Source organism: Micropterus salmoides, unplaced genomic scaffold (genome assembly GCF_014851395.1).
Source record: "Micropterus salmoides isolate LMB-PRFRI ecotype aquatic unplaced genomic scaffold, ASM1485139v1 Ms_hic_scaffold_7, whole genome shotgun sequence".
Classification (NCBI taxonomy): domain Eukaryota; kingdom Metazoa; phylum Chordata; class Actinopteri; order Centrarchiformes; family Centrarchidae; genus Micropterus; species Micropterus salmoides.
Window position 1 is genome coordinate 19,308,903 of NW_024044459.1, and position 27,824 is coordinate 19,336,726.

Below are 27,824 nucleotides of genomic sequence, written 5' to 3' on the forward strand. Positions count from 1 at the left end.
GAAAAGGCCTTATTATTATACGGCCAAAATTTATGCTTAAATGTGCCTTTTTGATGGGGCAGCATCTACATCCTTTACTGCTCAGTAAAAACAAGATGAAGGGAAACTCAGAATCATCTAGTAGTGAAGTGTATCTTTCATTGCACAATTTGCTGTGTTGGTTTAGCAACATTTTGTTGAAATTAATTAATATTTGGCTTCAAGTCTTAATATTAGATTACCTAATTGGGCTGTGTCTTGAGTTAAGCCCTTATTTCACCATAAACACAAAATAGTTGGGGTTTTAGGGAAATATACTTATTTTATTATTATTATAAAGACTGAAAATGGGGAAACGGCTAGCCCAGCTGTGTCCAGTGGTCTTCCTAACAGCACATCTGAAGCTCATAAATAACACATTAGATCTTGCTTGTTTAAGGCTGTTAAAAAATTGAAATGTAAAATTAACAATTTGCATTTTATGGGTTTGTGCCATTTTCTTAAACCCCATGTAACATGTTAGTGAGTTTCAGAGGTGCTGTAGTGTTTATATTTAACAGACAGGAATGGGAGGAGTGTCAGTCTTCTCATCTCTGCCACAAAGCAAATTAAGCTTGTTTTCCAATACGTCGATTTCTTATACTTAAATGTGCAATAGTAAATTTTTGTTTTTGTTTTGTTTTTTATGTTGGATCATTCATTTTGGAGCCCACCACATCAAACGTACAGTATTGCAGAATCAGCCGAGCTTCTCACTGAAAGTGGAACGTACGTGTTTTGTTTTGCTTTGACCATGTTTGTGTGGATCTGTGACAGTATGCAATTAATTTATGTGTGTGTGTGTCTGACCAGTATACTGGACTTGTATTATCTGGAGGCCTATCAAAGAATCAAGAGCTGCATCCTTTGAATTTCTTCCCCACCCTGCAGCGTTTATATGCTCTACTGAGTGAGCATTATTGTTTGAGGATAGTGTAATTATTTATTATTGCACATATCTTGATATGGATACTCCTGAGTCCCGACAATAAAAACCCAATGGGAAACATACAGTCATGCTCGGATAGCATTTACCTGCTGTCTGCTGCTCAGTGTTAGGCTACTAAAAAAATCCCAGAGGGCATTTGGGTTTGAAGATGCTACCTCCCTCACATCCTCTTACTGAGTAGTTACAGCTGCAGGATGCCCTTCAGGCAGACATTCAGGCTTACCTTTGCTTAAGATATAACTATATATAACCAAGTAGCTTCCACTAGTCAATTTCTCTCATCTGCTCACTGAAGAGAAACTTCTTGTGTAATCCAAGCTCTCTGTACACGGAGTTCTGGCTGTAGAGGAATAAACCATGTCCTTTTTTAAAACACCAGCTCATTAAAAAATCACCGGAAAGCAACAACTGGTTCAGTCTGCACTGATATTCTTGAATAACACCAGTTGCTTCCATTTTATGTGTACTCAAAGTACGGAGAGGCGCGATTATATATTTTGAGTTTTAAGAAGCGCTTGCTTCTTTGGGTCTGGCATCAAACAGATGTAAAGAGGAAGAATTAATTTCACCTGAAGTAGCTGTTCTTGTTTATGTGGATTAGTCAGGGAGAACCCCCCATTCTCGGCTTTACCAGTTTGTCTCGCTTTTCTCTGGTATGGCAGTTATGTAGCATGTACCTGAATCTCTCACGAAAGGCTGTTTCCATCTACACATCTATATTTGCCCCTTCTGTCTTCTTTGGAGTGTCATCAACATGCTGACTTTGTAATAAAGGAATCCTTTGACTTTATTTTTTCCTTTTACAGTGTTTTGAGTATTTAATGCACATTCCTACTCAGATAAATAGACGCCCCACAATCGCATTTCCTTACATGTACAGGATAGGTTTGTTTGCACACAGTAATGAGGGGCATTTGGCTTTCTGTGAGAAGTTTGGGTGATTAATTAAGTATGGCTTCTGTAATTTGGAGAAAATATAAATCCCAACACAGCATTAAATCTTTCACTTTACATAAAGTGCACAACTTTTACATTTTTCCCTCTATGCCATATTTATGCTATTTCATTGTCAGCTTTCACAAAATGTTGACTGTGTGGCATTAAGTTAATATTTTATTGCAGGTTGGACACAGAGCAGAGATCTAGAACAAAAATCAAAATTCATACCTCAGAAGAGGAAAAACATTGACACACTTGCTATGTTACACATATTTAAGGCTTTTTTTTTTTTAAGAATTTGTTGGAAAGCAGCAATAAAACCAAAACATTGTATCCAGGATGGAAATCAAACCATCAAAAGCTTGAAAGATGAAATTATAATTCAATGTCTGTTTCACACCAGGGAGACTTTTTCGTTACTCTGAACTGGCAGAAGGTCTTTAATGGCAGGGGAAATGTTAAAACACAAACCAAACTACATGCAGTACAGAGTAACAGGTGAGTTTCATGACATGAAGGAAGGGGAGGACAGGCAGTTAGTGTCCCCCTATTTAACCCATGAATGCACATTATTTACACCCTTAATTTGAGCAGATAATGTCTCATTGGTTCCCTCAGCACATCCTATTTTAAGGAGAAATATTAACGTCAAATACACGTTACCTTGGCTCCATGGTGTACAGAAACAGATATAAATTGTGCCTAGTTGTGATATAGCTGCAAGAGACAATGTGTTTCCAATTCCTTTTGGGTGGTTTTAGTTGTTCAGTAATTAAAGTGGAGCATTAAAACTTAACCAGGCACACCCCAGATGAATATTTTAATCTGCACTGGCGCTGTAATGCCCATTGTAAATCTGTATGTTTGGAATGTGTTTCTTAGAGCGTTGGTCCATTTTCCACAACTATATATTCTGCCCCTCCACAGTGCGCAACCGATGCTCCAAGACAAATTCCCTACATGTGGAAATGCACTTGGCAAAGTGTTAAAAGCATTAATTCAATGCTTTGAAATTCACAAAAACGTGACACACAGGGCCCGAGAACCGAGGTTTTTGCACAAATAATAGAACTAAAATGGAATTACAGTTGCGGCAAATCCATTTTAGGTCTATAATAAAACTCTCTGACCCCCCCCTAAACCAACAGAAGACAGTGACAACAGGGCCGGCTCAGTCTGAGTCCTCGTCGTCCAAATACTCTTCAGCGTTGCTGTGTGTGCGGGTGATGTCTGAAAGAAGAGAAATGGACAGGAATATCTCACTGCTTATATTCATCTAGAAAAACCTCTGTACCTTACAATATCAGTGGGCGAATATGCGTTGCACATTTTGCAAACTAAGTTCCTCTGCATGTTTAGTTTTACATAGTTGGCAATAAATACCCAGTATAACAGTCTCATTCATGATGTGAACGAAGCTTAACATTCTGGATATAAAAACCACATTGCAGCTAAGCAGCTGTGTGGCATAGTGCCACAAGTTAATTAAAGGACTAGAAATAATAGAAAGACAGTCTATAGTAAGTGGTCCTTGAATTTAATAACCTCCCCGTGGTTTACCCCTCATACCCCTTTTTCAACAAGGACATCTTTGCCAACAACATCAGATATAATTACTACAATATCTCTACTTCATGCCGATGGATAAGACAGTTTATCACATAAATGTGCAGCTGTTTACAGTAAAACAAGCTGTGGCAATCAATAAGTGTTCATTGTAATGGCTTCATACGCTCTGGCTAATGATAGTATTTTTTTGGCTATCACAGGACAGTGATGTAATAATCTTTACTGAATGAAACTATAATTTCTCAGGCACAAAGTTAAACAAATTTAGTTGCTATTTGCATACGTTTCAATAATATTGTTTTTCTATGCAGCCTGTTGGTCACGATTTCTGTTGTGGCTTCCTGTTTGGTTCCTGGTTAAAGCTTCTAAAAATAAGCAGCACAACATGCAGTACTCAAACTGGTTACTGTTCATCCCTTGAACAGTTTAGAGACCTTTGTTGCAGGCTCTGGTGCTCATCTGATGGTAGATTGTCTGAACTTGTTACTGGACATCCCCTTCTACGGACACTCAAGCCCAGTTGAGAGCTCAGTAAAAAGCATATTATTCTGTTCCCTAGTCCTGGTGCATGTGTGAGTGCGGCGAGACTGACGCATAGTGGCAGCTCTACTTACTGCTTCCCTGCTTCCTTTTGAGAAGTGAAGCACACTGGGCGTTGGTGGCCATATCCAGAGCCAGCTTATTCTCATTGTTCCTGATGTCTGTCCTCGGATCTGAAAGAAATAAACCGGTACTCACAATAAAATAAAATAAAAAAAGCAAGAAACTGCATACAGAAAGATACAATGTGCATTCAGTTGGTTGGTCACTGTTTTCTCATTTTGGAACCACATGTTCTCATATTTGAGTTTGATAAAAAATCGTTCTGGAGCTTTCCCTGCTCTGTTTCCATATCTATCCAAATACAGAAGGTGACCTGCTGGGCAATAACTTTTCATAAAACCTAATAAGAGCTGTCTCTAGATACTCACTGTTGTTCAGCAACATTTCCACAATGTCAGAATAACCCTTCCAGGCAGCAGCGTGCAGAGCGGTGTCCCCGAGTTTATTCTGAAACACAAAACATTGTCATAGCATTTACTTTGACATCTTAAAGTACTGTTCGTTGCAAGTAAAAAAGCTGGGGTGGGGGGTGACCATACCCCAAGTTGTGACCCAAACTATATAACTATATATATATATATATATATATATATATATATATATATATATATATATATATATATATATATATATAAAACTGGTCATCCTTTAAGATTGGAAAAGCAGATCTGATTCTAGTCCCTGTAACTTCAGCTGAAAAGGATACACCAGTTTATATTGTCACTTCAACTCTCTGGGCTTATATCACTTCCTGAAATGGATGAATGCGAGTCCAGACTGCAGTTTGTTGTCTTGTGTGTTCATGTGCCAACATTGGCCTCCTTACACACATGAAACTATGCGTTCCTCCACGCTTTCCTATTACAAGCTATAAATGCTTTAACAGGATTCAAGATGGCAGAAATACAGATGGGTGACAAATTAAATAAACTCCAGAACATCTTCAAAGCGTCTTGGCATAGATTTGCTGAAACTCTACTGGAGGGATAAGCACCATTTTTTCTAAAACACATTCCTTTATTTGGTGTTTTGATGATGGTGGTGGAGACGTCTGTCATCAAACCACTGTGTGCCCTGCGTGGAGGCATCTGCATCTCTTATGCTTCTCCACTGATTTACTTTTTAAGTGTTATGAATGGATCAAGCATTTCTCATCCTACAGTGCGTGTAGGAGGTATTTTTCACTAGTAAAAATAAAAACAGTAACATGATGTAGATATCTAACTCCACAGGAGGAAATCTCCTTTTGTTTATTTTTCTCCGCAGTTCAGACTGTAGATCACTTGGTAGGGAGTTTATATTAAATCCAACAGGACGAATGTCTGTCATCATAAGGCCTCGATCACAAGTCTCGTCGTTTTTGACACTTCACATTCTTGGCAAATCTTGCAATATGACATGGGCAGGGAAATCAGCTACCGCCACCTTTAACCCGTTTATAAACTTTCTTGTCTGAGTTTTTAATGCGTTTTCTCACCTGCTGGTTGAGCTCCACATTGGGCTGGCTTAGCAACAGCTCCACTACATCTGATACAGACAAACAAAACAAAACTTTGAGGTACGAATTGAGTGAAGATTAGGCATATCACATAACAGTCACGGAGGAACAATGTAGGAACGCAGAAGTACTAAGCAGTTACACAGGCGTCATAAATGTTGGATAGAGTGTAGATCATCTAATGTAGACAGTGATGTAACAGTGTTTTGGGAAATAGTATGCTAATGCTACAATAGATATTAGACATAAGGTCCCTAAGAGTTGTTTATTACTTTCTCTCTGTCATTTCTCTGAGGAAAATATAATGGGAAGAGACAGATTTTTTGGTTAAAATACTGTTCGTAGCAATTTAAAAAAGCTATTCCAAGGAACTGCGGGAAGGTGGTGCCACCGACAAAGAATATAACACTCACACAGGAACAATGTAGCAACACAGAAGAACTGGAACACTTTCATTGACCAAGTTCCTGTTTTTGTGTACTTGGGTTCTCATGTAAAACAAATCAGCCTGTGTGTCACAATTTTAAGATTTATGAAACTCAGTCACTGTCTCAACAGATTACTGTAGACAATCTTTCAACCCAAAATGTTGATGCATCCAAACATCTCTGTTGCCAGTCTGAATTTTTTTTGGCATTTTTGTGACCTAAATCCATGCAATGTCCATATCAAAAGTAAATCTTAAAGTGTTTTTATACGCCACAACTGTTGTTACCTTTATGTCCGCCGTGGCATCCCCAGTAGAGGGCAGTGTTTCCAGCCTTGTCCAGCCCGTTGATTCCAACCTTGTTCTCCACACATTCCCTCAGCCAGCTCAGATTGCCTGTTTAAATACACAAATATGTGCATATACACACACAGAAAGCACACACACAGTTAAATGGAGAAGGTTACTAATGATGCACATGGCGTAACAGCTCCTCAGCAAAAACAGAAAAAAAATGGATGTCACAGTTGCTTTTATTGTCTCCAGAAAGACAGCATTATTGCTGAGAGAATTGAGGGCATTGCTGCATAAAAAAAACAGACATGCTACAAAAAAAAGGAAATATATAAAATAGATAGATAGTTGCCGCACCTCGTTTGGCTGCTTCGTGCATTGGATTGTCAATAGACTCTGCCTGCTCAGCCACTAAAACAAGACAAGAGCATTAGCGCATCACTGATGAGGGACAATTACGAGAGAGAAAGGTCTGTATTAAGTGACTTTTTTTTGGTCACCACATGCATGTAATGAAATTCAAAGTTGTATACTCACCATAGTTACTTGGAATTAGTCCTGTCCTTCCTCTGCATGTCCCCTTCCACCAATTAGTGTCACTCTGGGGATAACAGTAATGCATTTTTTATTTTTTTTTTAAATCACAGACGCAAATGTGTAAAGACAAACAAAAAGCTACAGAGAAATGTACGCCAAAACAACTAAACACAAGAACTGTGTCTTTCCACAGACCATCACTCTGATGAACAGTCAAATAAGTCTTATAGTGTCAATAACCCTTAAACCCCCACTAACCTATAAATTATATATTCACTTTAAAAATACACACCGTGCTTTAACATGTACATATCATCCATCTATAAATCCTGCACGCTGTATATCTGTATCCATGCATCTACTGTAAATAACTACCTACTTCATGTATATAAATTAATTTATTGCTTTATTGATTCAATATTAATTATTTTGCACTATTTGTATTTTACATTGTATGCTGTTGGTCACTGTTGCTTTTTTAATATGTATATTTATACTATACACCAAATCTAACCAATTTCTATGTACATCATAGTTAGATGTTTAGTTTAACCTGTTTTTGTTCATCTTGGCTGTCTTGTTTTCAGCTGTTTGTCTGTTTCTATCTTCCTAAAAATTGTTCTGTGTCTAAAATTGACAGAAACTTAAACCCAGAGTCATATTCCTTGTGTATGTGTGCACATAATTGGCCAATAAAGCCGATTCTTTAAGTTTGATATGAAAGGGAGAAAAGACAGATTAAAAGGTGGAAACATTACAGCAAAAGGGAGACACAAAATGCAAAGAGTGCAACACTAAGATTCCAAAGAAAGAGTAAGTGCAAATATATTTTCAAACTGAATGGGACAGAGTAGTCTTAGCTATATTTCATCCATTTCAATGGAAATGGGCCCCACTCTCGGAAGGCCCCCGACTGACATGCAAGAACTGAATACTGCACCAACTTTTAAAATAAACTAAGCCTCCTTATTTCGCTCAATGTGTAGAGATATGGACACGGGGAAGCAGGGGTGCTGATTTATAAAAAACATCAATTGATAATGAAATGTGCTGCAGACTCACAGCAGAGAGCGAGAGAGAGCACACAGCCATGTGGGCGAGAGAAGGCGCAAACTCATGAGGGAACGTTTGAATATGTGTTGACGTAATATAAACACTTTCTTTGATCAGGAAGCCTAATGCTCGTCTACAGTTCTGTGGTTCATCAGTGAAGTGTATGAACTACACTGCAGACTGGACTCTCAGTTAACAGTGACAGACAGACGCTCGACTCCTCTATGAGACGTCCGTTTCCTGCAATGAACTCTCTAAGGGGTTTACTTACTGTGTCAGAGATGTACAAGACGTCTCCTTCTTCAAAGTACAGCTCGTCTGGCTGAAAAATAAAACGGTAAGACTTTGTTACGTCAGGCTGATCAATCACAGTGCCTCAGGAATTTTCATGCCTTCACAGTATTCTGACCTCAAGACTTGAGTTTTGTGGTACATATCACCCCCTTGGTTTAAACTATAATTGTTGATTTAGGACATAAAAGACAATTTATTTGCATTTCGGTGGATTTATCTGAAATTACTGGTTGATTGGTTAGATCATTAACTCCATTCACTGGTTAGTTTTTGTCATATTTGTTTCATTTGCTAATTAAATATCTTTAGGTTTTGGATTGTTGATCGGACAAAACAAGTGATCTGGAGACGTTACCTTGGGCTCTGAGAAATTGTGATGGACGTTTTTCAGTAATTTTTTAATTTCATAAACAACAACAATGGCAGCACCCAAGGAAGCGCATATTGTAAATAGTAAACCATCAACTAAAAGGCAACATTATAGTAAAATCTGTTCTGCATGTAAATATATGTAAAAATATTAGTTATGTTAGTTAAGTTATTCGGTAGCTTGTTACAGTAAATAATCTCTGAATCATTTCTGCATAAAAGTTATTCTGGAAAATGTTTATAATGCCAAAAAGTTAAAAAACATATACAGCTTTTACTAACTTTTGCATATTACCTCGCGATGTAGGTAGACGGGAACGCGATTAACAGAAAAACCTATATTTATTAAAACGGCTATCTTTTATGTTAACACCAAGGGCACTGTTGAGAGTTCAATTGTGTTTACACAAGGAACATCAGCTCGTCGTGCACCTGGAATGCTTTGAGGTCGGAGGATTGAAATTTCAACTGGGAAATTCTCACCTCCTTCTTTAATTGAAACGCAGCATTATACATTTTAAATGACTCGAATAGTCTGCATGTCCAGTTCTGCCTTTTAATAACTTTCTTTTAGCCATATTTGAATTTGGGTCCAGTGCTACGGGAAGGCACCACCACATTTTGTGACCCTGCAGATACAGCAGTCGTCTTGTGGCTTGAATTCTGTATAGCAATTCAAATTGAAATGCTCGCAATATGAGAGTCTACAATTGTTTATGTCAAATTAATATTCATCAAATGAATTGATACTGAAAATATAAAAAAAAAAAAAAAAAAAAAAAAAAAAAAAAAAAAAGAGTCAAGTGGTCTTCAACAATCATTAAACATTGGAAAAACCAAGCATCTTAAACAAAAAGCTCATACCGTTCTGGGGTCAAAGTTGAACAATGCTCTGAACACCTTGACTTGGCCTTGTAGAGAAAAAACAGATCGCATGTTAGATTCAATATAGACTTGGTGAGCAAGTTCACCCCAAGAGCGCTAAACACAAGACGATGTACTTGAGAACGTGCATAGACACAGTGTAGCCACTTCACATCCCTGCAGAGAAACCAGCGTTGCTTCACCATGCTCTACTGCTGGAATGCAACGAGAGTGGTTGTGGCCTTAGCAGACAGTTAAATTACTTTATGAATGCCAAAAGAGACATCATTTTACCTCTACCAGCTATTCTTTCCTTGGGCTAAACAATGCCTGAAGCTTTGTACAGCATGTTGTGCTGTACATTTACTACAGACACACAAAGTTTATTAAAACACCAATGAGCTGGTTACACTGATAGTCACTTTTTTTTTGTTAAATGATTTAGCTTGAGTGCAAATGTTAAGTAAATCTTCTGATTTGTCGATAAACATCAATCAGTGCTTCACTCTGCTGATTTCCAAAGATTTGTCCTGCTGTACACGCCCTTATTGGATATGTGAATTATATGCTTAGAAACATAAACGTTTGTTTTATAAATTTTTTTATTTAGGTATTTTAATCCAATTTTCTAAAGTCAGACCAGGGATGAAGGCTGCACATTAGCTTAAGCTAGACGCTATACTTGCACACACGCACACATTATAGGCTAATATAAGCTTTTTATTATTATGTACTATATTTTTTTATTTCCTTCCTGTGTTCTTACTGTGTGATTTAAATGGTGCTTGCGTCATCTGTCTTATCTCTTAAGATTATTATCATTACTACATCTATTGCATTACTTCTTCCAATGTAAAAAGGTTTATCTGTATTTTCCCTGTTAAACAACCAACATGTATAAAAATGAATGGCCCTCACTGAATTTGAACAAGGTGTAATGAAAATTCACGAAGAGCTTCTTTGAAGACCTACGCTGATATATAGTGTTAATATGTTAAATGCAGTTGATTCTGGACACATAAAGCTGGGGGAGCGTTTTTTCTAGCTAAGAGGCTTAAATGTTGGGCGGTTTGTAACTCCCCTCTGCCGGTCTAGCTAACACACTGCCTCAGTGTCTCTGAGCTGCGGCACAAGCTCAGCTCTGTTCAACACAGCAAGCGTGTCTACTCTGCAGGCTCGGTCATGTCGCTTAAAACACACAAAAGCCTGTGCCGACTAGTCCATGTTCTCTCAGCATTTTCAAAACCTCAGGCATATGAGTTATTATTCTAACTAAAATAAAAAAAGAGAAGTAAGACTGAACCTCACTGTGTCAGTCTATTTCATTTGCTTGTGGGTTTTTGATTATTTCCAGTTGTGTTATTTTATTGCAAAAGCAACTACCACAGCTCTCTCAAATATTTGCCTGATGTGGGTGGCTCCTCAATTCCCCATTCCAGTTTGAAGCCTAAACTAAAAACCTTAGCCTCCTAAAATATGACACCAAATGTCATTAGTCCAAAAACTATAATGTCTCAAATCAGAGAAGACACACAGCTCTTCAGTGCTGCCCTCTAAATTCCTGGTTAATACAAAAACTGTGAAGTCTGTTCCTCTTGTAAAGTAGCAAGAAGTAAGTACAGTGCTCAGGGTGTGTGTGGCCATGTCAAAAAAAAAAGTTATCACGTCATCAAGCAAAAAAAATCTTTGTAGAGAAATTCTGATTGGTCCTCAAAATGTCCATCAGAGGGGCAGTTACAGAGCAGCAGTCCTGATCTCACCTGACATCACAACCAGGTGAGGCGTCATGGAGCTGACATATGAATAAACATGAAGAGCATGAATGACACCATAAGGACGCGTCCACTGCTCTGAGTTCTGTGCTCTATTTTCACAGGGGACAGAGCGACACACAGACATCTGCTGAAATGCGCCTGTGTTCAAGCATGTTTCTTTTATGGACATATTTAGATTATTTTAAGTTTCTCTCTGACTTCACGTCAACAGCTTTTACGTGTGACAACCTCTGATGCACAAAAACACACTCAGCTGCCACTTTATTGTTAGGTACAGACTAAGACTGACGCGGCCTAACAACATCCCTGCAATAAATCCTCCCTTCATAAAAAAAAGGTTATAATGTTCAGCTTTTGTTGAAACTGTGTTGATTCATCTTTATGGTCATTTTGGAGGCTGTTGCGTTATACTGAAAAGGTGTTTCTAATATTTTGTCCATCTCATTAAGTGTATATCAGTGAGGATAGAATAGATTTTAATCTATCGCTGCAGCACTGTTGTGGTGCATTAGGTTTACCAAATAGTTATGTATCGCTCCCAAGGACTCACAACACTAGAAAGCTACATTAATATTTCTATTTTATTAAATTACACAAAGTACTACATTTTGAGCCCTAAATTAAACAGTGCACCTCGTGTAGTAAAATTTTAATTTAAAGAAACAATAATAGTTTAATAAACAATTATAGCTTTGGACCTCATTCAAGAAAAATGTGTATGTGCCCATCTCATTTAGTGTATACCAGTGAGGGTACAATGTTCATGAAAATTATAATCTGTGCAATATGGTTTAAAAAGGTGTCCAAATAAATTGTAACTAGATTTGTAACTTTAATATTATATTTAGAAAAGTAAAACATTTCAAGCCCAAATTAGAGAAAATGTTGCAACCTTCTCTCATGTAGTAAAAGTGAAATTAATAAATAAAACAATAATTGTCTAAGAAACAATTATAGATTTGTACCCAGACAAGAAAGATGTGTGTGTGATTTACACCAAGTACATAAAAAACTGGCACCTGAGTGTTTGACCACATGTAGGTGGTTCACTGTTCACAAGTTTTTTTGTTGCTTCCCACGTGAACATTTTCTTTTACACCTGCCATTACTTGACACCTGTTGCACAGACACAATCTACAGGCACAGTACAATTTTCACATAGTAAATGTGATTTATTCACATTTGAAAAACCGCAACATGCACAAAAACTACATGTGCAATGACTTTTTTTTGAGTAACAGACACATTTCTTTATGAGATGGAGTCCCCAGAATAGCAACCCAGACCGAGCTTGCAAGGAAGTAAGCTGATGTCATTGAGCGTGTAGACTCATCATCACCTTTTAACCCACGACCTAAAGCCACTGGATGACAGCACTCTCCTGCATGAGCGATGGAAATGGGGAAGTGGCAGAGGCCTGCTGCAGAGAGCTGGTTCCTCCTGTCAATCAGCAGTGAAGGCAATTCTACCAACTCCACTGTGGTTCTGGTCCAGTCAGTAATCATCGATATTGTTAATAACCAGACTTGATAGTCTTTCTTTCCACTGGGAGATAAACTTCTCACAGACAAACGACAGAAATGGGCCGATTTCCCTGACTAACTCTCAAGTGTTCACCCGCCCACTGCAGGGTGTGTTGTACTCGCAGGAGACACAGCTGAAAGTTTTGGCTGAATTTAAAATAACAAATCTTCACAGCGTTTGTCTTACCTGGCTTGGCCGGCTTGGGAGGAGGCTTCGACATCTGCGAGGCTCAGAGATCAAATTAAACGAAACACACTGTGTGTTGTTTCAGTCAAAAACGTCGCTGGACTGTTGTGGGGTACTTTGCTACCGCCAATGAGGAAGTGCAGTAGTACTACAGGGGACGCGGAAAAGTTCGGCTGCGCATGCGCAAACATTATATTACGTTTTAATGAGTTGGATAGATTTTTTGTGTTTTCATAATCTTTCTATACGTAAACCCTGCATGCTGAATTTTATTTGCTTTATCTTATTATTGATCAAGATTAATTCATTTATATTTATTTCTTATAAACATTTTAATTTACATAGCCTAACCTGAGGATGAGGATGCCTCAGTCACATTACTCAACTTCATATAGGCCTACAGGCATCTAGAAGGTCCTGGCTCACATGTCATACTTTTATTTTTGGGTTTTTCGTCTGCACTTTATACTATCTAGCCAGGAAATTGCTTACTTATTTTAATCTCGATGTTAATTTTGTGGGCTGGATTGTGGGATTTTTAACGTGTAGGTCTCGGGGACAGGGGGTATAAATCTGTCAGAACAGCACTCCCCCTCCCCTGGCTCTCCCCAGGGCTGTGTCCTGTCCACTCTGCTGAGGACAGACACACCCTGACATTTGCTGATGATACAGTTATCATCAGCCTGCTTATTAAGACTGAATCTGTTTGATGAATGGTGTAAGGAGGCCTTCCTCCAATTAAATGCTACAAAGACCAAGGATATGATAATTGATTTTAGAAGGAAATCACCTAAACCACCATCTCAGACCTTCATTAAAGGAATTGGCATTGAAATTGTAGAACAGCATAGATATCTAGGAACAATCATTGACAGTGACCTAAAATTTGATGCTAAATTTGAATTTGTAAGAAGGATCAGCAACGTTTGTATTTCCTCAGGAATTTAATGTTTTTGATGTTGACAAGACAATTATCCCCTTGATGCCTGAATTTATTTACAATAAAAAATAAATTAGGTGTGATGCAAATTAGCGACAACAGGCGTAAACGAGAAACCACAAGGTTCCCAGGTACGTATTGAATTTGTGCAAACAGGCATTGGGGTGATACATACGCTATCTCAGCTGCAGTCTGAAAGGAAGAGGATTGATGCTAATTTGCGACAATCGGCATTAAGGGGATATGTGTTTGTTTTACTGAATCTGTTCTTACTTTGTCTATGATTGCATGGTATGGTAACCTGAACGTAGGGACAAAAACCATCTAAACAACACTGTGAATCTGGCTGATAAGGTTATAGGTGTCTCACAGACTCCCCCTGACTGCTATCTTAGACCAGCAGGTTATCTGCAAGTTAAAGTGTTTTAATGATGTTTTTTATGCAAACTCTGTCCAGTGTATTTTATTTTACTTTAACTGTAGCCTAATTAATTTTACATAATTTTAATTTTTCTTATTATTTTACTTTACTATTTTTTTTCTTTTTATTACTATTATAATTGTATATGCAACTTACTTTGCATAACTTTTTAAAATGTTTTGACGTATTTTGTATGTAAACCTGAACTTTCTGCACAACGTTTTTTTATTTTATTTATGTTATTATTTTATTTGAACTTATTATTATTATTATTTTACTTACTTACACTATGTTAAATTTACTGAATATTATAGTCTTGTCTTTTTTCCCCCCCACAATGTGGTGACGTAGAGGCTCCATCAGCGAATCATGAGCGCCCAATTGCGGAAAAGCGACAGAAGAGCAGAGTTGTGTGTTTAGCGAGCAACATCTGTGGACGAGTTAACTCTGAATATGAGCTTTTAATTTACTTGTTTACTGTTACGCGTTTTATATGTCAGTAGCTTTTCAGTGAGCAGCCACTACAAGCTGAAATGAAGACACTAGTTGTAGGAGTTGGCGGGTAAGTAAACACTGTAAACCTAATGTGTTGACCTCCCTGCAGAACATGCCTGTTAATGTTCTGCTTGGGGGTTGTTGCTTCCAGATAGTCTGCTGGACCTCATATAACATTTTGCCCACCACCAGGGTTATAAAGAGCAAACACGGGTTTGTATAATTACTTTTCATTTAGAATTTATTTAACCAAGTCAAGTCAGTTTCATCTGAAATCTTCCTTGGTGGTTTAATGTGTAGGTGGGAAATGCAGGGAGAGAAGAAAACACCAGTCACAGAAATGCATTAGCCTAATAATACAAAATTACATGCTAATATAGGCTAACATACATGCAGTGGGAGCAGCAGGGAGCCATCAGGTTACAACAGCATGTGACATCCATGTGGCAGCAAAGACTGATAAGAGTTGGTTACTCTGCAGAAAAAAAAAACGTGTCTGTAACAGCTCAGAGTCAGAGAGAGAAATGAAACAGTTTTTTGACATTACTTCAGTGTATAGACAAGCTGGTAATTGTTTAAAAATAATATATTTGGATTGTGTGCTATGTTCACTGTCCTTTTCAACTGGAATGTATATGTTAGTCTAATATATATATATGCATATATGCGTGGATCATCCAGACCTTTAACCTGCCCACTCAACCAAGTTGTGTAACAGAGTGGTTCTCAAACTTTTTAATGTCAAGGACCCCTAAACTGACGCAAATCAGACCACGGACCCCCACGTGATAAGATTTTTGCTTTTAGCTGTTTTATTACATGAAGTGTATCAAACCCATCACCAAAATAGTCATGATACATTCTGTCATTGTTTACTTATGGATTGAATTAAAGTTAAAAAAAAATAAATTATTTTTTTATTATTAGCTGTTAGATACGAAAAAACTGATACAGCTGTGATAAGCTAATGTCAGTTGATCTCTCTATCAGACTCAGGCACTGACACCTTGGTGTGCACTCCTACACTGCAGCAGTGTGAGAAGTTAAACCACCAGATGTCAGCAAAAGCAAAGTGATAAGTTGCTCTTTAAAAGTCTTTAAAAGGTTATCATTGACTTGAGGCACATTATCTCCATCAAGGAAGCTGTAGATTTCAGTTTGTCTACTATTTAAAAGCAGGCGAGTAAAAAAGCAGCTATGTCAATTGTATTTGTGCATTTTTAAAATCTATAATTAAAACAGTTGTTCTAAAGTGATGTGTTTTTCTTTCAGGATGACCAATGGAGGAAAATCAACTCTTTCTAGAAGTCTACATGAGCAGATACCCAACAGCTGCATCATTGCACAGGACTCATATTTTAAGGTAGACTATGAGGCCTTCGTTAAACAATTTCACTGTGTTTACACTTCAAGAGTTATGTGAGAGCTCGACTGATCACACCGGATGATCTTTTCTTCAGGATGATTCTACGGTACCAGTGGACACCAATGGGTTTAAGCAATATGACGGTAAGCACGCTTCAATTACTCAAAGTCACCAAGGTTCACACAGAATTTAGACTCATTAGATCACATGGAAACTTCTTTGTTTAAATTGATTAGTTATGAGTTTGTCTTGAATCGCTCTAGGTCCAGTTACAGAAAACAAATCCTCCCTAAAACAGCTATTGGCAATATACTATGAATGTCTTCTCTACTGTGTTATATTTTTCTATTTTCTAACTAGCCAAACGAAGACAATTTGATCACACCATGTCACATCTTTGGTGCAGCTGTAATCCATCTATCTCAAAATGGAGGATAGATTTATGGGAGGGTTGATGCAGGGGTGTAGCTACCATAAAGGACACTGAGGTCCTGTCCCTTAGTATTTTGAGGTATTTAGCAGCCTGGGGAGGTTGTATAAATGTGTATTTAATTTCAAATGGACCAGGAAACAAGAAAGAGTTCATAAATAAATAAATAATAAATAAATAATGGAAATAAATAAAAAATGTATGGAAAATATACAAATTTAGGTCACATCTTGTGCATTTTGTCCAATTGACAGTCTAAAAAATATTCAAATAAAAATGAAAGAGAAAGGCATAAAATAATTCAGTGTTTAATCCATTATCAATCTTGTACATAGACTTTTCTGACTGGGGATCCTTCTCATTCTCCTTGCGTCCTGTTTAAGTGCTTGATGCTCTCCACATGGACACAATGATGAGCGATGTTGACAAGTGGCGACGGGATCCCGCCTCGTTCCTGAAGCAGCAAGGCCTGAACCCAGTGCGCACAACGCCGTCCGTCGATAAGGAGGTGTTTGTCCTGATAGTGGAGGGCTTCCTCATTTTCAACTACAGGTACACGAGGAAGGCTTTAGTGAAGTCACTGTGAAAATCAATATTAAGGTCCACATAGTTTAGGTTCAAATGTAGCATTTCTTTCAAGGAGGTTTATCTGTAAATCAACAACAACAAAAACTAAAGCTGAACATGCCTCTATTTCCCCCATAATAAAAGTTACACCCCTGAAATAAAGCATTACTGACAGAATGATACAAGCATTAGCCAACAATGATGGACAAAGTCATTAAAATATGTAATTATGATCTTTTTCAAGATTTTGAAAAGTAACCATTAAGTTGTGGCTGTTCTGTTCTATTCCCCAGGATTTATTTAATGACAGCTTAATGACATGAACAGTTAAAAAGATCTTAATAATGGTGATATGATGTTATATCTTTCCAGGCCTCTGAATGAGCTCTTTGACAAAAGATACTTCATGGAAATACCTTATGATGTCTGCAAGAGGAGACGAAGGTGTCAGATTTTATAATCTATTTAATGGCGTTGTTGGTATCCTGTCTGTTCTGTTTTTCCTTTTTTAATGGATTATGTTTTGGGTTTTTTTTTTGGTTTGATAAACCTGCAGTAAACAAGGAGCAAGAGAAAACATCTTCTTCTTCAGTGTTTTAAATTCTGCTGCTGTCTTTGACAGTTCAAGAGTGTACACGCCCCCTGACCCTCCTGGCTACTTTGATGGATACGTGTGGCCAATGTACCTGAAAAACCGCCAGAAAATGATGAACATGGTGTCTGGAATTGGTGAGTGTCAAACCAAAGATGCCGTGTATACAGTATGTGACAGGGAAAGAAATGTGATTTATTGGAGCAGTATGGTGTTGGTGTGGTTGAGACCCCTAACATCATGATAAATAATGAAATTATTATCACTTCTGCAGTTTTACTTGACATATATATATATATATATATATATATATTATATATATATATATATATATATATATATATATATATATATATATATATATATATATATATATATATATATATATCTTTTTTTTGTTTTGTTTTCCAGAATTTCTGGATGGACTAAAGCCAAAGGAAGAGCTACTGGCTGCTGTGTGTACAGATGTTTCTCAGGAAATAGAAAGTCTCAGGGGTATGTTGCAGGGATTTGTGTCTCTGCCAAATAATCTTGAAAGAGGCAACAAAATGTCTTTCTAAAGATTTACTACATTCCATGTTTTCCAAGATATTTCTGGAGCTGTCTCACAACCGGACAATAGAGTACATAGTAGTAGAGTCCACAGCACACTCATAAATCAAGTGTTTTTTAGTGTGCCTGCTGACATTTTAATTGTTTTGTGAGCATACTATATTTAAAGTCTGCTAGAATTATTATGTAGTATTGGACTGGGACACAGTGTCCCTGTAGGGTGAAGAGATAGTAATGGTTTAGTTTTAGGAAAGACATGGTAGGTTGCTTACTCCTACCTTTGAGACAATCAAGATGTTGAAACCTTGAGTAGTTTTAGGAATACATACAACAATATTAGTAATACATCAACAACAAATTACATGAAAGTCATTAAACGATTTCCCTTTCCTTTCAGTCAGTTGTGAATGTTTTAAATTCAGAAGTATAATTATGAATGCGACTTATGTCAGACAGACCGTCTTCAAGACCTTTCAGTTTACTTAAAATACTGTATTTGAAAGAAAGAAATTACTAATTTAATTTTGTGTATTTTAATTGCAGAGAAAGACTGAAATGTTCAGAGTTTTATTTGTATACCTTTTGAAGATGGAGACTTCCCCCCCCGGATATCAGGAAAGACTTTGGACTTTTTGGACTAATGTGTGACTGAAAGGACCAAACCAAGTGTTTCTTTGGTCTTGTGTGAATATGCTAATGTCTATACAGTATCTACAGTGGTAACTATTGCTGACATACACTCTGGGAAAACATATGAAGTTTTAGTGACTTATGACATGCTGTCGACTGACTGTTTTCGTCTCTAACAGCTTTGTTTTTTTTATACACCCTCCACATATTTTATGTCTAGAGGGTTTTGATCCGAAAGTCTGATTCTATTTTATTTAACCATATATGTACATATACATATATAATTAACTTGTGATTTCACTCCATATAACCACATACATAAAGTGTGCATTGTTGCTAAAAATCATTTCGTTAGATTTACTCTCTCATATTTTGCATATTACAAATATTACAATGATCATTACATACTGTGGTTTGGTGAGCATCAATTTTTGTCAAAGACTTGAATTGTGTCCATTAAAGCAGCTGCTTGTCTACAACACACAGTTGACAGATGTCTGCGTATCTGTACCATTGGTGGCAATTTGTCTCCGCCTGGTGAGTCTGATACACTGGAGACAGAGTACTCTATGACCTACCTGAATGCAATCTCCATTCAACTCTGCTTATCAGTAAATGATAAGGAAAGACACATCAAATTTTATGTCCAATCTGGGTGCAGGAGGTTTTTTACTACCAGTTAAGTAGAAGAGCAAAGTTTTGTTGAGCTTGTGGTGTTCGCACTGGTGCTCCACCTGCACCCCCACAAGGCCACAAGCACACGGCTAAAGTTCTGATTCAAGCCATTCCACTGATGCATCTTGCTTTAACTTCAAAATAATTTGGCATTTTACTGCCAAATATGCTTGAATCCACAACATCAGCTGGTGTTTGTGACTTCCTGTATAGAAAATTTTCCAGAATTATAAATTTCATACACTCAAGTTGATCGTTTCCAAAATGTCATATTTTTTTGGGCTAGTTGGTTAATTTATGTGTGACTTATTTGCTGAAAACATTATCTTGAATTAAGCCAGCAGTGCACAAAAAATATAATTTCACTGTTGGGACAAGTGCTCGGAGGGTTTTTAGCCCTGTCGGTATCCACTATCTTCTTACCCTTTTCACTGTTTCTTTCTTTCTTGATAAAACCAAACAACACCCAATCTAATGTACTAAGATGTAACTACTAACCATCTTGCTCAGTTGTTATAAAACATTTGTCTCCTTCTGTTACCCAATCTATGTGGAAACCTTGCCTATTACAGTAACAGCTGAGAGTATTGCAACAGTGAGATGAAAGGATATGCACATGATGCTATCCAAAAATAAAAATGATTTAGTCCAAAATGTCTACACAGCATTACTGGAGAAACATCTATTCAGATTAGGCTCAAGACTTTCCTCTTTGATAAAGTTTATAATTAGGGCTGGCTCAGCTGAGCCCTGAACTGTCCCTTAGTTATGCTGCTGTAGGCATAGACTGGCGGGAGATATATTAAGTACATTCAAAATAGGTGAAGCAGATGGAATTGATACATAAAATACATAAAAGCAAGTGAAACAATAAAACTAGTAAATAACAGCAGGTGAAATGCAATATTATTAGAGGGTGAAGGTTAATCTGAAGAGGTAGGTTTTAAAAAGAGATATTAATGTGTCCAGGTCAGTACAGTCATGAATGTGTATGGAGTGCCAGAGGGAGGGGGCAGCGATGGTGAAATTTCTCGTCAAGTGTTTGCTCATGGTGGGATTGTTTCGTCTGTGTAAATAATATTACTTCTGTTATGAATTGGCACTATATAAATAAAGCTAAATAAAAATTTAAAATTGAATTTAATTAATTCATTTAAAATAGCAACCCTTGGAGTGGTATCCATAGTGTTACAGAACCAAAACAGGGGCCCTGCAAGAAAGTTTGGCCTCAGTTCCCACAGTCTGTGCACGCCTCTGCAAATACTTTCATATTTCGACTGAAACCTGTTTGACAGCATGTTGGATCCCAGTGTGCTGTGAGAACCGAGAGCTGCTTTCTTACATGCCTACATGTCATTGTTGTGAACTTTATTGCAAAACCTTCCTCTGAGCCATGAACCTGCATCGCTTCCCACCACACTAAATGATTAAAACTTTGTCAAAAAGTCCGTGCTGTCAACTAGAATATTTATGTTTACCTCAGCAGTCGACTTGCCGGCATGTTGAGTAGAGGAGTCATCACATGTAAATCTGGACATTCCTCACTTCCCTGTACCGACTATATCCTCTTCCAACTTGACATATATAAGTCTGCTGCAGCTTCCCTCATATGTCAACACTCTCGAACAGCCACACAACACTGAATTAAGCCTTGATTGGTCACTATATTTAATAATTGAGGTGGCAACATGTTCAGTACAGGATTTTCAACATATCTGTGTTTGTTTTTTGCCTGCTGCTTCTGTTGCAGCAGAGCTATGCCGACTAAACTCAACCACGAGGCTGTGAACGACAGACCTGTGATCGGTAAGTGAAAAGTTCAACTAGGCTTGATGCAAAGATTTTTGCAAAACAGAGCAAATTACATTTTTTTGTTTCTGTTTAACTGTTAATTTGTTTTCACCGGGTGCTGACAGCTGCTGTGTTTTTGTCCCACAGGTATATTGACTCAGATAGTTACAGATGACGTTATGAAACCATTCGGGAAGACCTACATACCTGCCTCCTATGTGAAATACATTGAGTCTGGGGGCAGCAGAGTGATTCCTATCAGGTGGGTTGAGTCCTGTCATGTTGTTTAGAACAGTAAAGATAGACCCTATCATACGTTTTACTGGAGTTTTTTTTATGTGTGATCTGTCACTTTCAGTGAGGCAATTATGGATGACACAAAACAATCAACCCACTTTTTTAAATCTGAAGAATAAGAGTTATTTAAGGATGATGTCTTTTGAATGCAGCATGTTTGGAACTGTAGTTGACATTAGTTGGATGTTAACCCGTGATTTAATTTACTGTTACATCACTGATATTTGCTGCATTTGTGTTTGTTTGTCACCTGGTTTCCTCTGTCTCCTTCTGTATCATCTGTAATTTCGTGCTGTCTAAACAATGTAAAGTAATAGAGTGAGTAAGAGTGGGCTTTTTAACATTTTGTCTTCCACAGATTGACTCTTACTACAGCTGAATATGAAAACATCTTCAAGAAGATAAATGGGTGAGCTCTGACACTATAAAGGTGTACATTTATATCTTAAATAAATACACTATTTGCATTTTTTTCCCTCAGTGCTCACTCATCTGTCAATGCTCTAACTGTGTGATGTGTGTTCAGCTTGGTTTTCATTGGGGGAGCTGCAGATCTGGAGACATCAGAGTTTGCCAGGGTGGCGAGGATTTTTTACCAACTCGCTCTCACGGTTCGTACAGCAGAGCATTATGTTAACTGTCTGTTAGTCTCTCTGTCTATCTATGTATCTTCTTTTTAAGATTATCTTTCTGTCCTTTATCTGTCTTTTGAACATTTTCATTAGACAGAAACCACTTTACTCAAATATAGTGCTGAAGTACAGATTGAGGGACTGTTCTTTCTAGAGTACCCAGAGTCTACCTATCTAGAGTATTTTAATTTTGTAAGACCTCATAGCATTTCAGAGGGGATAATTAAAATTACATGAAATGATTGCTCCTATTGTATTTACTTTGCATTATTAGGTTTTGGTGGCAAAACATACAATAAGCTAATAAAACATACTGACGTTAAAACCAGCTGACAGTATGTGGAATAGTTTAATCAGCTCTGACATTAAAATACTTTTGACTGTTATTAATCAGCATTTTAATACCAAAGGAATCAAGTTTTGCACTGAGGGCTAATATATTTGATTTTAAAGTGCAGTTTATTGTAATATCATAGTCCTTGCAGTGAATGCAGGACATGTCATTGCTTTTCTGCCACAGACTGAACAAAAGTTTGTCCTAAAATTGTTAAGAGGAGTTGCGTGTTGTTTTATTGTTTCAGACATAAAAACTCCAACTGTGTGTGTGTGTGTTTCAGGCCAATGATGCAGGGGACTTCTTCCCCATCTGGGGGACATGCATGGGCATGCAGCTACTGACTGTACTGGTGGCTGGGGAAAATTTGCTGACCAACACTACAGCTGAGAACATAGCGATGCCGCTCAACCTGACCACAGGTTATAGGTCACTGCAGTATTGTTGGTCGCTTTATGTGTAACCCACAGCCTTAATTTATATTTTGAATTCAGGGAGTATGTTCTAAATAGATATACAGTATGGGGAAGCATTTTAATTGTTTGTTAACATTTTCTGCAAAACTGCATGTACTGAGTCGTACCACTTGGTGTCAGTAGAAGGAAGTTAGAAATCGGAGGGGTTTTTGAATCATAATCAGAATCAGAAGGAGCTTTATTGCCAAGTAGTGTATTACACATACGAGGAATTTGCTGTGGTGATATTTTGGCCCCCAAATGAAAACTTCTGCTACTATCTGCACATTATTTCAGTATTTAAATTTTGTAATAATGTTTGTTTATATATATATATATGTTTAAATACCCCTCAACCTTTCTACCTGCAGAGGCCGACTCCAGTAGGATGTTTAAGGGTTTCCCCCACAGGCTTATGAAGGCTTTGACCCAAGAACCTCTGACTGGCAATTTTCACAACTATGGAGTTACAGTAAAGGTACAGTAAATCCCTCTGGTAAACAGTGTCACTGTACTGTGTGTTTCACTTACCCTTGGGGTTTTCTTTGTTATTGTGCTGAGAAATTAAATCAGAAACAATCACCAAACAGCAAGATGCATGATTTCCAAGATTTCTGTTACACAGGACTGAAACTTTTGACTCACTAGGACCTTAATGAGACAAACAGTACAGATGTTTACATGATCAATTTGCAGGTACAGCATTTATTAAGCATTACTTCGCCTGCAATAAAAAGAGTTTCCCCCCATAAACTGTACGGTTAATATTGGATGGATTACTTCCCCAGGGTTCACGGTGTTGCAGATGGTTTGTGCTATATCTGCTTATATGGTGCACAATGCTAAATTAATTTGTGTTTAAACAAATTACCATACTGCAAACCTGGGGCCATTCAATATTGCAGCACAGGAAGACTGTTCACAGTCTACAGTGAGATGGGTATTTTTCGCCCTGGGGGTATTCTCAGCTAATTAATCTGTTCATGTACTTAAGAACGATAGATAAGATAAACTTAATTGATCCCACGCAGAGAAGACACGGCATCCAAAAAAAGCACAAGAAATCATGCTTTTTATAGACAAGCAACCATTAGAACTTTATGAATATTGCGCACAATATGGAGGATTAAAATAATAATAAGAGCTTATAACTACCAAAGGTAATGAAACAAATGTTCTTACAGACCTTCCAGGACAATGACAAGCTGAAGAGTTTCTTCTCCCTGCTGTCGACAAACATTGCTGAGAATGGAGCCCACTTTGTCTCAACCATAGAAGGTTAAGATTATTTTATATTCATTTGCCAATCTTAATCATTGCTCAGAAACAGAGTTGTAATAACATATATACATACATTTATATATATGTATATATGTTATCTATCTATCTATCTATCTATCTATCTATCTGTCTCAAGATAAGATAAGGTAAGATAGATAACTAGAGCTATACTTATTTTTTGCCAGGTAAAACATATCCCTTCTATGGAGTACAGTGGCACCCAGAGGTGAATCGTTTTCAGTGGGACAAAAATCTGAACTTTCCTCACTCCCCTCATGCTGTTGAGTTATCTTCTCTGCTCGCTGAGTTTTTTGTCAAAGAAGGTAAGATGACAAACACACATTATCAATAATAATAATTACTGATCGTATCATTAGGTATTAAGTATGGAAAGTAAGTATATCACTTATGGATTAACCACAAATTGACATTCATGCGTTGCTTTAAAAAATTTTTTTACTTATAAACATTTTAATTAATTTAATTTCCAGAAAGTTTACTGTATCGCAGTTACATGAGATTGTATCCAAAATGACCAACCCCAGCGTTGACAAGTGTTGAAATGAGAGCTGATATTTTAGATAACTGTATAAATGTATCATAGTAAATGTCAACTCAGATATACATACATCTTTCTTTCTATGTGATATCTGAATAATTACTAGGCATTTAATTTGCACATTAAAATCTAAAAAAAACATCTCCTCCTTAGATTAAAAGGGCTTGCTTCCTTATTTTAATTTACTAAGCACAGCTCCTCCTGTTCACCACCTTCTTTCTTTAACAACCAGTTTTAAGACTCTGAAAACTGAAATATAATTTAACTAGTATCAGGACAGGATTGAGCTGTACACCAGTTTAACTTGTACCTGATGTTCTGAACTCTGGACAAGTAAGTAGTAATAACATTAATGTTTACTTTACTGATTTAGCTGGCGTTACAAAGCACAATCAAGAGTCAGCCTTCACTTCCCAGGTGTTGGGGAAAACAGACTTTTATTAACGGGACCTACACTGGACGTTTACTGCCAGACTGACAATTTACTGCTAATATATCTAATAACTCATCTCATTTGCTTGCCCACTCGTTCGCTACGCACACACAGGACACCCAGGGGGTCAGCCAAGCCATGAGTGTTACTGTGCTCACACAGTGTGAGAGTGAAAATCATGAGTTGTGCATTGATATTAAAGATTGTGTTAAATTCTAGTAGGGTGGTAGTAGGTTATTCATTCTGCAGCGGTGGTGTGCCGAACACAGGGGAACACCACTGACTGTCCGGGTGCTGCACTTCCGCACTTCAGAGAGTTCCCGCCTTTTGGGTTCCATCAACATTACCATATTAATAAACATGTAAATAATCGATTTTTGACATTTTTGAATCGATTCAAAATCTTTCACGTCCGCATCGCGATGCATCTAAGATTAAATTTTTTCTCCCACCCCTAAGTGATACCTATTTAAATTAACCTAAAACAACATTAGGGTTAGGGTCTCCAGGGTGCACATCCAGGGATCAAGCATATGTACCAGCTGGCCTTAGCATTTGCAAAGAGAAATCTTAATTTGATTAGGAAAGTCCCATTATTAACAAGTATGGGTACAATTGACACTGCAGGTATTGGTCAAGTGAACAAAATGATGATACATTTTTTAAAATTCTATTAGTTACTTGATACATATTTTGCCACTTTATCAGTGTTATACACATGGAGGTTTTAAGAATAGAAATAATACTTAAAAAAAACCTGCATTGTTGAAGGTTGACGATATAGATATCGTACATATAAATGACTTAGAAGTTTAGTCATCAGAGATATTTCCTGTGGTGCCATTTCTATTGAGCTAGTTAATATGTATCACTGATGGTATTAGACTATTATGAGCGATGTTGCAAATCAATGAGCAGGACTGCTTCATGGAAATATATTATTTTAATATAATTATTGCTGAAATGTGATGCAATACATTAATTTGTGTAGGTATTTAGTTTACAGGATGAACCAAAAAAAGACAGCACTGTGATATTGTATCCATAAACTGTTTCTCAATTGATTTTCCAGTTTTCATTTTGCACAATATATATATATCGATTTTGCAATGTAGATACAGTCAACACCCAGATAGACAAGGAGAGCTTGAATAACAGACCAACCAAGATGTTGTTGGAGAAAACCCATTATAAGTAAAACCAAATACACTCAAAACAATTCAGATATTAAATTGAACATTTCTATATCCTGTTTCTACCCAATTTCCCCATGGAGATGATTCAGCTATTCTAGTGTAATCACATGCATCTCACTTCTGCTTTGTTTAGGAAGGAGAAGTTTACATCAGTTTGACAATCCTGAGGAAGAAGCCTCGTCACTGATCTACAGCTACACGCCTATCTATGCTGGAAACTTCACAGGATACGAGCAGCTCTATTTCTTCTGAGTGTCTCTGTCCATGTGTCACTCTGTGTGTTTACAACACACCACTTCATATACAGTGTATTGCGCAACAGAACATTTAACATACCGTTTATGGTGTAACATACCACTTCACATCAGACTTGCACTCACAAAGTCTGTCTGGTTTTAAATTACAGCTCAGCCTCTGAACAAAGTGGTTGATTTCAACCACTTGTGTGCTGATTCAGAAATGCTTTTCATCACACTGTGTAGAGATTACTACACCAGTAATTGTTTTACCCTTTAAAAACTTTTATATGCCATTATTGCTATTAAAGTGCTTATTTGTATAGATAAACTGCCATTTTGAAAATGAATTCCTTTGTGTTAGAACGTGTGGATGGATCTTTAAGGGAAGTGAAGTGGGTGGGTGTGTTTATTTGTATTTGTTTTTTTTGGAGGGGGGGGGGGGCATTTTTTTGTCCAGGGCAGTAAAGTAAGGGTCATGTCCACTATATTTTTTTCTGGGTTGTTGACAATCTGCGATTAAAGACCAACATTTGGCGGACATACTTTATAGGCTTCACAACACATAGGCCAATAAAGAGGTGAAGATGTATCCTAACTATCTCACCAAAAGCCCCATTTAGTAGCTGTTCTGGAGCTTTCGACACTTCCACATGATCTTCATCTGCAGATGGAGTTTCCATTTTTCTTGAGCTTTTACACAAACCTCTTCAATATAAAACTTAAGATTGAAAGTTCATTGTTGATTTTGGAAACCGCAGTTAACAGAACAATCTCACCACAATGTCCATTCAGTGTTTTCAAGGTCAAGAATGAACCTTCAGTCTGAAATAAAGGATTAATTCCTTCAGTATTTCCAGAGTTTTATCCCTGGCAGCGTGGATACGGCTTTGAAACAGCATTTATACCTTCATCAAGCAAAATGAAATTCACAATGACAATGTGAAAATGTTGAAAAAATTAAAAATAAATCGCAATTGATTGATTCTGAAAGTGTGTGCCCACATGTGCGCACGCCTCCCTGCATGTAGGGGAGACCGGTG

General features: G+C 37.3%; 3 protein-coding genes across 3 annotated transcripts; 2 read left to right on the top strand and 1 right to left on the bottom strand.

The window, feature by feature from the left end:
- Positions 1-2,062: 2,062 nt before the first annotated feature.
- Positions 2,063-13,056, bottom strand: ostf1 (osteoclast stimulating factor 1). The gene is made up of 10 exons (XM_038702839.1): positions 12,900-13,056; positions 9,415-9,461; positions 8,159-8,209; positions 6,835-6,898; positions 6,655-6,708; positions 6,292-6,399; positions 5,556-5,605; positions 4,447-4,525; positions 4,090-4,188; positions 2,063-3,136 (listed from the first exon to the last, which is right to left on the bottom strand). The coding sequence occupies exons 1-10, from the start codon at positions 12,931-12,933 to the stop codon at positions 3,078-3,080; spliced, it is 645 nt and encodes a 214-aa protein (XP_038558767.1). The 5' UTR covers positions 12,934-13,056; the 3' UTR covers positions 2,063-3,077.
- Positions 13,057-14,646: 1,590 nt separating this feature from the next.
- On the top strand, positions 14,647-19,377 carry nmrk1 (nicotinamide riboside kinase 1). Its single transcript, XM_038704327.1, has 8 exons — positions 14,647-14,822; positions 16,028-16,118; positions 16,216-16,264; positions 16,935-17,103; positions 17,491-17,562; positions 17,741-17,847; positions 18,122-18,205; positions 18,806-19,377. The coding sequence occupies exons 1-8, from the start codon at positions 14,794-14,796 to the stop codon at positions 18,814-18,816; spliced, it is 612 nt and encodes a 203-aa protein (XP_038560255.1). The 5' UTR covers positions 14,647-14,793; the 3' UTR covers positions 18,817-19,377.
- A 1,751-nt stretch (positions 19,378-21,128) lies between these two features.
- LOC119892181 (gamma-glutamyl hydrolase) lies at positions 21,129-27,131 on the top strand. The gene is made up of 9 exons (XM_038704326.1): positions 21,129-21,373; positions 21,506-21,620; positions 22,014-22,064; positions 22,182-22,266; positions 22,905-23,043; positions 23,448-23,554; positions 24,261-24,354; positions 24,543-24,680; positions 26,679-27,131. The coding sequence occupies exons 1-9, from the start codon at positions 21,256-21,258 to the stop codon at positions 26,795-26,797; spliced, it is 966 nt and encodes a 321-aa protein (XP_038560254.1). The 5' UTR covers positions 21,129-21,255; the 3' UTR covers positions 26,798-27,131.
- The last annotated feature ends 693 nt before the right edge of the window (positions 27,132-27,824 follow it).